Source organism: Pristiophorus japonicus, chromosome 6, assembly GCF_044704955.1.
Source record: "Pristiophorus japonicus isolate sPriJap1 chromosome 6, sPriJap1.hap1, whole genome shotgun sequence".
NCBI lineage: Eukaryota > Metazoa > Chordata > Chondrichthyes > Pristiophoridae > Pristiophorus > Pristiophorus japonicus.
Window position 1 is genome coordinate 19,965,680 of NC_091982.1, and position 12,201 is coordinate 19,977,880.

The window sequence follows — 12,201 nt, forward strand, 5'->3', positions numbered from 1 at the left end:
AAGGGGCAATAAGACTGGAACATTGTTTTGTGGTCAAAAAGTAGAAGTTGGATCCATTGGCTGCCAACTGGGGAAATAAGGCCTTAACACCACCAGCTTTCTGGTGGCACTGAATTTCAGCCACATCGTTTCCGGACTCCATCACAAATTCCATACCTTTCCACAGGTTTCATCCCATCCTAGCCACTGTCTCAGTTAGAACCAGGCTGTTTGTAACCTTTGTGTCCTAATTGACTCCAAGCTGAGCTTCTGCGCTTATATGCTCTCCATGAAAAAGATCGCCCACTTTCACCTCTGTAACGTTGCCCACTTACGCTCTGACCTCAGCCCATTTTCTGATGAAATCCACATTCATGCCTTTGTCATCGTGCCTCGAGTAGTATAATGTACTCCTGGCCAGCCTCTCACCCTCCATAAACTTCAGCTCATCTAAAACTCTGTTGCCTGTGTCCTATCCCACACCAAGTCTTGCTCACTCATCGCCTCTGTGTTATATTGGATCCCGGTCCCTCAGTGCCTCAAATTTCTCCATGGCCTTGCCTCTCCCTATCTCTCCAACCACTCCAGCCCTGAACGTTGCCCCCCTCCCCTCCCCCCACCCCGCCCTTCAAACTCTTCGATCCTCTGAGTCTGGCCTCTTATGTCGACCACCCCTCCCTCTCCCCGACCCAAACCCACCACTCCCCCTCAGTCATCCCACCATCGGTAGCCATGTCTTCAATTACCTAGGCCTTAAGCTCTGGAATTCCCTTCTGAAATCTTTCCACTTCGCCTCTCATTTTAAGACACTCCCTAAAACCCACTTTGACCAGATTTTGGTCACCCCTCCTAATATCTTTCTTTGGCTCAGTGTCCACTCTTTTAATTACGCCTCGATGAAGCATCTTAAGATATTTTCTATGTTTAAGGCATTATATGCAAGTTCTTTTCACTGTAGTGTATTGTCAATGAACAGACTAAATGTAGAAAGCTTTGTAAGCTAGTTTTATTGTAGTACTGTGCCATAAAGCATTTGGCCTATGCTCACAATCCTCTCAAATGCTCCTTAACGGCTGAGTATGTAGAGGCATTGCCCAGTATGAATATTAAGCTTTACAGATGAGAAACTCCCAGGTCCAATTCCAATTCTATGCTGAGTTAGCTGATCTCAGCCAGGACAGCAGTTGGAACATTATAATTGGCCTCAATGCCCTTGAAATAAGGAAGGGGATAATCAGGGTTCCTGCTTCTGATTGCTAGCCATGCTGGTAAGTATACTTGTGGATTTTGGGCAGGGACAGAATCAGGCCCAGCTGTGATGTCCTCTGAATAGGTTGTCAACTTACACTGTCTGGGCTCTCAGATGAAGAATGGTCTCTTGGGTATGGAAACGTATCCCAGCAAGAATCGGTGTCTTTAGGAGAAAGTGTGTGAATTTGGCTTTAGAAAGTTATCTGCCCAGTGCTTTTGGATTTCATAAGAACATAAGAACATAAGAAATAGGAGCAGGAGTAGGCCATTCGGCCCCTCGAGCCTGCTCTGCCATTTAATAAGATCATGGCTGATCTGATCATGGACTCAGCTCCACTTCCCTGCCCGTTCCCCATAACCTCTTAATCCCTTATCGTTTAAGAAACTGTATATTTCTGGCTTAAATTTATTCAATGTCCCAGCTTCCACAGCTCTCTGAGGCAGCGAATTCCACAGATTAACAGCCCTCTGAGAGAAGAAATTTCTCCTCACCTCTGTTTTAAATGGGCGGCCCCTTATTCTAAGATCATGCCCTCTAGTTCTACTCTTCCCCCATCAGTGGAAACATCCTCTCTGCATCCACCTTGTCAAGCCCCCTCATAATCTTTTATGTTTTGATAACATCACCTCTCATTCTTCTGAATTCCAATGAGTAGAGGCTCAACCTACTCAACCTTTCCTCATAAGTCAACCCCCTCATCCCCAGAATCAACCTAGTGAACCTTCTCAGAACTGCCTCCAAAGCAAGTATAGAAACATAGAAACATAGAAAATAGGTGCAGGAGTAGGCCATTCGGCCCTTCTAGCCTGCACCGCCATTCAATGAGTTCATGGCTGAACATTCAACTTCAGTACCCCATTCCTGCTTTCTCGCCATACCCCTTGATCCCCCTAGTAGTAAGGACCTCATCTAACTCCTTTTTGAATATATTTAGTGAATTGGCCTCAACAACTTTCTGTGGTAGAGAATTCCACAGGTTCACCACTCTCTGGGTGAAGAAGTTCCTCCGCATCTCGGTCCTAAATGGCTTACCCCTTATCCTTAGACTGTGACCTCTGGTTCTAGACTTCCCCAACATTGGGAACATTCTTCCTGCATCTAACCTGTCTAACCCCGTCAGAATTTTAAATGTTTCTATGAGGTCCCCTCTCATTCTTCTGAACTCCAGTGAATACAAGCCCAGTTGATCCAGTCTTTCTTGATAGGTCAGTCCCGCCATCCCGGGAATCAGTCTGGTGAACCTTCGCTGCACTCCCTCAATAGCAAGAATGTCCTTCCTCAGGTTAGGAGACCAAAACTGTACACAATACTCCAGGTGTGGCCTCACCAATGCCCTGTACAACTGTAGCAACACCTCCCTGCCCCTGTACTCAAATCCCCTTGCTATGAAGGCCAACTTGCCATTTGCTTTCTTAACCGCCTGCTGCACCTGCATGCCAACCTTCAATGACTGATGTACCATGACACCCAGGTCTCTTTGCACCTCCCCTTTTCCTAATCTGTCACCATTCAGATAATAGTCTGTCTCTCTGTTTTTACCACCAAAGTGGATAACCTCACATTTATCCACATTATACTTCATCTGCCATGCATTTGCCCACTCACCTAACCTACCCAAGTCGCTCTGCAGCCTCACAGCATCCTCCTCGCAGCTCACACTGCCACCCAACTTAGTGTCATCCGCAAATTTGGAGATACTACATTTAATCCCCTTTATCCTTTCGTAAATATAGAAACCAAAACTGCACGCTGTATTCCAGGTGTGGCCTCACCAATACCTTGTATAGCTGTAGTAAGACTTCCCTGCTTTTATACTCCATCTCCTTTGCAATAAAGGCCAAGATACTATTGACCTTCCTGATCACTTGCTGTACCTGCTACTATCCTTTTGTGTTTCATGCACAAGTACCCCCAGGTCCCGCTGTACTGCGGCACTTTGCAATCTTTGTCCATTTAAATAATAACTTGCTCTTTGATTTTTTTCTGCCAAAGTGCATGACCTCACACTTTCCAACATTATACTCCATCTCCCAAATTTTTGCCCACTCACTTAGCCTGTCTATGTCCTTTTGCAGATTTTTTGTGTCCTCCTCACACATTGCTTTTCCCCCCATCTTTGTATCATCAGCAAACTTGGCTACGTTACACTCAGTCCCTTCCAAGTCGTTTATATAGATTGTAAATAGTTGGGGTCCCACCACTAGTTACTGGTTGTCAACCAGAGAATGAACCATTTATCCCGATTCTCTGTTTTCTGTTAGTTAGCCAATCCTCTATCCATGCTAATATATTACCCCCAACCCCGTGAACTTTTATCTTGTGCAGTAACCTTTTATGTAGCACCTTGTCAAATGCCTTCTGGAAGTCCAAATACACCACATCCACTGGTTTCTCCTTTATCCACTCTGTTCGTTACATCCTCAAAGAACTCCAGTAAATTTGTCAAACATGACTTCCCCTTCATAATTCCACGCTGACTCTGCCTGACCGAATTTTGCTTTTCCAAATGTCCTGCTACTGCTTCTTTAATAATGGACTGCAACATTTTCCCAACCACAGATGTTAGGCTAACTGGTCTGTAGATTCCTGCTTTTTGTCTGCCTCCTTTTTTAAATAGAAGCGTTACATTTGCAGTTTTCCAATCTGCTGGGACCTCCCCAGAATCCAGGGAATTTTGGTAAATTACAACCAATGCATCCACAATCCCTGTCGCTACTTCTCTTAAGACTCTAGGATGCAAGCCATCAGGTCCAGGGGATTTTGGAGTGTGGAAGATGAATGCAGGATAGCCACACTAGAATTGTTGTTGTTAATAATTTTCTGACTGTTTAGGTGACTTTTTAATCTTGTACTAATCTCTGATATTACCTGAGGGCCATTTAAACTTACGGCACAGAAAGAGGCCATTTGTCCCATCATGTCTGTGCTTGTTTGGCAATACCAGTCAGTAAGATTTTCAATATGTTTGCTTTTAGTTACTTTGAGAAGCAAAAAGCAGAATGGCAGACAGAGCCTCAGGAACCACCTATCCCAGAGTCACTTGCAGCTGCTGCTGCTGCTGCCCAGCAACTCCAGGTGGCCAGGAAACAGGATGCTCGACAAACAGCCACATTCCGGCAGCAACCACCTCCTATGAAGGTAAAGTTGCTAAAAGTTTTCAGGACCGTTTAATAATTTTCTAAAACCATTGCTCGCATTCTGTCTCACAGTGCAGCTATTCTGTCACTTTGTTTATGTTGTGAAAAGCAGGGTTATACCTCTGGTTTCAGGTCCGAACTGGACACCAAAGGTAATCGATGTGTGACCCCTCGCCCACCAGCTCCAGAAGGCCATCTCATTTTGGGCTTATGTTGACTACAGTAAAATTCCTGTCTCTTGCAATGCCACATTTTATAATTTGCCAAGGCTGTACATTGAATTGCCTGGAACTGTGTTTGTTAGGGCAAAGCAAACACTTCCACTGCTCTCTCCTAATGTAAAAATATTAGCCGCTGGTAGTAATATTAGTCTATTATTTATTTATTTGTTCTTATTCCTGGGATGTGGGCGTTGCTGGCAAGGCCAGCATTTATTGCCCATCCCTAATTGCCCTTGACGGGTTTAGACAGGTTAGATGCAGGAAGAATGTTCCCAATGTTGGGGAAGTCCAGAACCAGGGGTCACAGTCTAAGGATAAGGGGTAAGCCATTTAGGACCGAGATGAGGAGAAACTTCTTCACCCAGAGAGTGGTGAACCTGTGGAATTCTCTACCACAGAAAGTTGTTGAGGCCAATTCACTAAATATATTCAAAAAGGAGTTCGATGAAGTCCTTACTACTCGGGGGATCAAGGGGTATGGCGAGAAAGCAGGAAGGGGGTACTGAAGTTGCATGTTCAGCCATGAACTCATTGAATGGCGGTGCAGGCTAGAAGGGCTGAATGGCCTACTCCTGCACCTATTTTCTATGTTTCTATGTTTCTAAGGTGGTGGTGAGCCGCATTCTTGAACCGCTGCAGTCCCTGTGGTGAAGGTAACCCCACAGTGCCGTCAGAGGGGTTTCCAGGATTTTGACCCAGCAACGATGAAGAATGGCAAAATTCTTCCAAGACAGGATGGTGTGTGACTTGGAGGGGAACTTGGAGGTGATGGTGTTTCCATGCGCCTGCTGCCCTTATCCTTCTGGGTGATAGAGGTCGCGGATTTGGGAGGTGCTGCCAAAGAAGCTTTGGCAAATTGCTGCAGTGCATCTTGAAGATGGAACACACTGCAACCACGGTGGAGTGAGAGAATGTTGAAGATAGTGGCAAGCGGGCTGCTTTGTCCTGGATGGTGTCGAGCTTCTTGATTGTTGATGGAGCTGCACTCATCCAGGCAAGTAGAAAGTATTCTGTCACACTGGCTTGTGCCTTGTAGATGGTGGAAAGGCTTTGGGGAGTCAGGCCGTGCGTCACTTGCCGCAGAATACCCAGCCTCTGATGTGCTCTTGTACCCACAGTATTTATCGTACTTGTCCAGTTAAGTTTCTGGTCAATGGTGACCCCCAGCATGTTGATGGTGGGGGATTCAGTGATGGTAATGTCGTGGAATGTCAAGGGGAGGTGGTTAGACTCTCTCTTGTTGGAGATAGTAATTGCCTGGTACTTGTGTGGTGCGAATGTTACTTGCCGCTTATCAGCCCAAGCCTGAATATCTTCCAGGTCTTGCTGTATGCGGGCATGGACTGCTCATTATCTGAGGAGCTGTGCATGGCACTGAACACTGTGCAGTCATCTGTGAACATCCCCACTTCTGACCTTATGATAGAGGGAAGGTTATTTATGAAGCAGCTGAAGACGGTTAGGCCTAGGACACTGCCCTGAGGAACTCCTGCAGCGATGTCCTGGGGCTGTAATTATTGACCTCCAACCATCACAACATCTTCCTTTGTGCTATTTATGACTCCAGCCAGCGAAGAGTTTCCCCCCTGATTCCCATTGACTTCAGTTTTACTAGGGCTCCTTGATGCCACACTCGGTCAAATGCTGCCTTGATGTCAAGGGCAGTCACTCTCACCTCACCTCTGGAATTCAGCTCTTTTGTCCCTGTTTGGACCAAGGCTGTAATGAGGTCTGAAACCGAGTGGTCCTGGCAGAACCCAAACTGGGCATCTGTGAGCAGGATATTGGTGAGTAAATGCCGCTTGATAGCACTGTTGACGACACCTTCCATCACTTTGCTGATGATTGAAAGTAGACTGATGGGGTGGTAATTGGCTGGATTGGACTTGTCCTGCTTTTTGTGGACAGGACATACCTGGGCAATTTTCCATATTGTCGGGTAGATGCCAGTGTTGTAGCTGTACTGGAACACTTGGCTAAAGCTGCGATTAGTTCTGGAGCACAAGCCTTCAGCATGACAGCCGGGATATTGCCTGGGCCGATAGCTTTTGCTGTATCCAATGCGCTCAGCCATTTCTTGCTATCACGTGGAGATAATCGAATTAGTTAAGACTGGTGCGAACCTCAGGAGGAGGGTGAGATGGATCATCCACTCGGCAAGATGGTTGCAAACGCTTCAGCCTTATCTTTTGCTCTTGCCTGCTGGGCTTTGCCATCATTGAGAATGGGGATGTCCATGGAGCCTCCTCCTCCCGTTAGTTGTTTAATTGTCTACCACCATTCACCATTGGACGTGGCAGGACTGCAGAGTTTTGATCTGATCCGTTGGTTGTGTAATTGCTTAGCTGTGTCTATAGCATGCTGCTTCTGCTGTTTAGCATGCATGAAGTCCTGCGTTGCAGCTTCCCCAGGTTGGCACCTCATTTTTAGGTATACGTGGTGTTGCTCCGAGAATGCCCTTCTGCACTCCACATTGAACCAGGATTGGTCCCCTGGTTTGATGGTAATGGTGGAGTGAAGAATATGCCAGGCCGTGAGGTTACAGATTGTGGTGGAATACAATTCTGCTGCTGATGGCCCACAGCTACTCATGGATGCTCAGTTTTGAACTGCTAGATCTGTTCTGCATCTATCCTATTTAGCACAGTGGTAGTGCCACATAACACGGTGGAGGTTGTCCTCAGTGTAAAGACAGGACTTCATCTCTACAGGGACTGTGTGGTGGTCACTGCTACCAATGCTGTCATGGACAGATGCATCTGCAGCAGGTAGATTGGTGAGCACTAGGTCTAGGAGGTTTTTCCCCTTGTGTTGGTTCCCTTACCACCTGCTGCAGGCACAGTCTGCCAGCTATGTCCTTCAGGAGTCGGCCAGCTCGGTCAGTAGTGGTGCTACTTGGCGATGGACATTCAGGTTCCCCACCCAGAGTACATTCTGTTCCCTTGCTACCCTCAGTGCGTCTTCCAAGTGGTGTTCAACATGGAGAAGTACTGATTCCTCAGCTGAGGGAGGGCGGTAGGTGGTAATCAGCAGGAGGTTTCCTTGCCCATGCTTGACCTGAAGCCATGAGACTTCATGGTGTCCGTAGTGAATGTTGAGGACTCCCCAGGGCCACTCCCTCCCAACTGTATACCACTGAGCTGCCACCTCTGGTGGATCTGTCCTGCCGGTGAGACAGGACACTCGCAGGGATGGTGATGGAGGAGTCTGGGACGTTGGCTGAAAGGTATGATTCTGTGAGTATGACTATATCAGGTTGCTGCTTGACTCGTCTGTGGGACAGCTCTCCCAATTTTGACACGTCTCCAGATGTTAGTGAGTAGGACTTTGCAGGGTTGACTGGGATGGGTGTGCCTTTTTCGTGTCCGAAATTGGTGCCGAAATCGATGTTGGATGGTCTGTCCGGTTTTATTCTTATTATTGTTTTCTGTCGCGGGTTGGTACAACTGAGTGCCTTGGTAAATCATTTCCGAGGGCAGTTAAGAATCAACCACATTTCTGTGGACCTGGAGTCACCTGTAGGCCAGACCAGGTAAGGAAGACAGATTTCCTTCCCTAAAGGGCATTAGTGAATCAGATGGGATTTTCATGTATTTTTTATTTTATTAACTGAATTTAAATTCCCCAGCTGCTGTGGTGGCATTTGAACTCACATCTCTGGATCATCAGTCCAGGCTTCTGGATTACTAATCTAGTAACATAACCACTATGCTATCGTTCCCTGTATTAGTGAACAATGGAGCACTTGCTCTCTTTATGATGTGGAATGTGAATTCATTGTGTGGTTGATTGTTGGCAGTGAATCTGCATCTTACTCCATGTCTTGGTGTGCACTGCTTCATTATCCACGGAATGGACTCTGTGCGAACAGTCCAACAAATGATGACAAGTTAAAATATTAATTTTTCTCCCCTTCTCCCTCCTCTCTTGAAAGTGCTAACTCATGCTGGAGTATGTTTCCATAGCCATGGAGTCTAGCTCAAAGGACCATTCTTCAATTGTGAGTCGAAACAGTGGCAGGCTACTTGAACCTGGAGAGCATCATTTACCAATTTTATGCTCAGCTAATTTCCACACACTTGCACTTTCCAGCAGGAGTTGTTGGATATTAATCACGAGTGGGAGCCCTGGGCGATATTCCTCCTCTATAGTCTGGGTTGCTGAGGCCAGTTGTCACATCCCAAGAGCCCTCTGGTTCAGCACAGCACAGTCCAGGAATGAAATCTGAGACCTTCTGGTTTGCATGGCTTAATGCTACAGTGTGCTTAATTTTTTTTTTTAAATTCGTAGCCAATCGTTCCAATTCTTTGTCAAATCATAAACGCCAGAGGTCACCTTGCACATGCCAAGGATCACTCTGCGCCAATGCTCTTAGCCAAAAGGCCTAGAGCCACTGCACCGTTCCTGGAAGTACTGCAATACCAGGTTCGTGCCATGGAGGTGGATGGGTCAAACCTCCCCACCCACCTCCTGTTTCCAAAAATGCAAGCATATACCTTCCTGACCAGGGAGAAACCACCCGGAGGTCATGGTGGCTGGTCAGAAACGGTACTACACTTGATCTTAGCCAAAAGGATCGAGTACAGTGTGCTTAATTTTTTTTTTTTTTTTTTTTTTTTAAAATTCATGTCCAATCGTTATCCAATCGTTACAATTCTTTGTCAAACGCCAGAGGTCACCCTGCACCAGTCAAGGATCACTCTGCGCCAATGCTCTTAGCCAAAAGGCCTAGAGCCACTGCACCGTTCCTGGAAGTACTGCAATACCAGGTTCGTGCCATGGAGGTGGATGGGTCAGGTCCCTGCTCCTACTGACGACACCATCAAGACAGCTCTAAAATAAAACTTGCAACTTAAAAGGATCTACATATGGGAACATTACTCTATTATGGTTATAATGGTTACTAAGATTTGACAATGAATACTTGCAATCACATGCTCGATCAGTGTGATGAAGGCCAGTTATCACATCCTATCTCATCTATCTAAAAATGACCCACTTTCCCCCATCACAGTACGCAAGTGTTTATTTAATGATTGCAGGGTTTTGTTTCCACTGCCTTCCAGAGAAGTCCATTTTGAGTGTTGGATACTCTGGTCGTGATGTCACTAACGGATGCGAGTTGGGTGCAGTCAGTATCGGCGGTGTGCGGAATGCGCTCCCGGCTCTAGCCCGTCCTCTGACAGCAATCTTCCGATGATGGGGCTTGTTAAGCCCGCCCTGCGGGGCTCCCGGCCAAATAGCAGGAAACCAGCTCGTCATCAGTGAGAATAGTAAAAGTGGAGGGCAGAGAAACCCAAGGCAAAAATCAAAAAGAGCCACATTACAGCAAAATTCTAAAGGGACAAAGAGTGTTAAAAAGACAAGCCTGAAGATTCTGTGCCTCAATGCGAGGAGTATTCGTAATAAGGTGGATGAATTAACTGCGTAGGCAGCTATTTACGATTATGATATAATTGGGATTACGGAGACATGGCTCCAGGGTGACCAAGGCTGGGAACTCAACATCCAGGGGTATTCAACATTCAGGAAGGATAGGCAGAAAGGAAAAGGAGGTGGGGTAGCGTTGCTGGTTAAAGAGGAAATTAACGCAATAGTAAGAAAGGACATTAGCTTGGATGATGTGGAATCTGTATGGGTAGAGCTGCAGAATACCAAAGGGCAGAAAACGCTAGTGGGAGTTGTGTACAGACCACCAAACAGTAGTAGTGAGGTTGGGGACAGCATCAAACAAGAAATTAGGGATGCGTGCAATAAAGGTACAGCAGTTATCATGGGTGACTTTAATCTACATATAGATTGGGTGAACCAAGTTGGTAGCAATGCGGTGGAGGAGGATTTCCTGGAGTGTATTAGGGATGGCTTTCTAGACCAATATGTCGAGGAACCAACTGGAGAGCTGGCCATCCTAGACTGGGTGTTGTGTAATGAGAGAGGAGTAATTAGCAGTCTTGTTGTACGAGGCCCCCTGGGGAAGAGTGACCATAATATGATAGAATTCTTTATTAAGATGGAGAGTGACAGTGTTAATTCAGAGACTAGGGTCCTGAACTTAAGGAAAGGTAATTTCGATGGTATGAGACGTGAATTGGCTAGGATAGACTGGCAAATTATACTTAAAGGGTTGACAGTGGATAGGCAATGGCAGACATTTATAGATTACGTGGATGAACTTCAACAATTGTACATCCCTGTCTAGAGTAAAAATAAAAAGGGGAAGGTGGCTTAACCGTGGCTAACAAGGGAAATTAGGGATAGTGTTAAATCCAAGGAAGAGGCATATAAATTGGCGAGAAAAAGCAGCAAACCTGAGGGAGAAATTTAGAATTCAGCAGAGGAGGACAAAGGGTCTAATTAGGAGGGGGAAAATAAAGTATGAGAGTAAGCTTGCAGGGAACATAAAAACTGACTGCAAAAGCTTCTATAGATATGTGAAGAGAAAAAGATTAGTGAAGACCAACGTAGGTGCTTTGCAGACAGAATCAGATGAATTTATAATGGGGAACAAAGAAATGGCAGACCAATTGAACAAATACTTTGGATCTGTCTTCACTAAGGAAGACACAAATAACCTTCCAGAAATACTAGGGGTTCAAGGGTCTAGCGAAAAGGAGGAACTGAAGGAAATCCTTATTAGTCAGGAAATTGTGTTTGGGAAATTGATGGGATTGAAGGCTGATAAATCCTCAGGGCCTGATAGGCTGCATCCCAGAGTACTTAAGGAAGTGGCCCTAGAAATAGTGGATGCATTGGTGATCATTTTCCAACATTCTATTGACTCTGGATCAGTTCCTATGGATTGGAGGGTAGCTAATGTAACACCACTTTTTAAAAATGGAGGGAGAGTGAAAATGGGGAATTATAGACCGGTTAACCTGACATCGGTGGTGGGGAAAATGTTGGAATCAATTATTAAGGATGAAATAGCAGCACATTTGGAAAGCGGTGACAGGATCGGTCCAAGTCAGCATGGATTTATGAAAGGGAAATCATGCTTGACAAATCTTCTGGAATTTTTTGAGGATGTAACTAGTAGAGTGGACAAGGGAGAACCAGTATTTGGACTTTCAAAAGGCTTTTGACAAGGTCCCGCACAAGAGATTAAGCGTGCAAAATTAAAGCACATGGTATTGGGGATAATGTATTGATGTGGTTAGAGAACTGGTTGGCAGACAGGAAGTAGAGAGTCGAAATAAACGGGTCTTTTTCAGAATGGCAGGCAGTGACCAGTGGGGTGCCGCAGGGTTCAGTGCTGGGAACCCAGCTATTTACAATATACATCAATGATTTAGATGAAGGAATTGAATGTAATATCTCCAAGTTTGCAGATGACTTTAAGCTGGGTGGCAGTGTGAGCTGGGAGGAGGATGCTAAGAGGCTGCAGGTTTGCATGGCAGATGAAGTATAATATGGATAAATGTGAGGTTATCCACTTTGGTGGCAAAAACAGGAAGACAGAATATTAGCTGAATGGTGGTAGATTAGGAAAAGGGAAGGTGCAACGAGACCTGGGTGTCATGGTACATCAGTCATTGAAGTTTAGCATGCAGGTACAGCAGGCGGTGAAGAAGACAAATGGCATGTTGGCCTTCATAGCTCGAGGATTTGAGTG

General features: G+C 45.8%; 1 protein-coding gene and 1 non-coding gene across 2 annotated transcripts in view; one reads left to right on the top strand and one right to left on the bottom strand.

Annotated features, from left to right (window-relative positions):
* Positions 1 to 12,201, top strand: part of zc4h2 (zinc finger, C4H2 domain containing) — a 54,458-nt gene that overhangs the window by 23,863 nt on the left and 18,394 nt on the right. Inside the window, exon 4 of the mRNA XM_070881991.1 lies at positions 4,207 to 4,369. Within this exon, the coding sequence (XP_070738092.1) occupies positions 4,207 to 4,369 (163 nt within the window). The remainder of the gene's footprint in view (positions 1 to 4,206; positions 4,370 to 12,201) is intronic.
* On the bottom strand, positions 8,978 to 9,176 carry LOC139266352 (U2 spliceosomal RNA). The gene has a single exon (XR_011593699.1). It is a non-coding gene; the product is annotated as a U2 spliceosomal RNA (small nuclear RNA).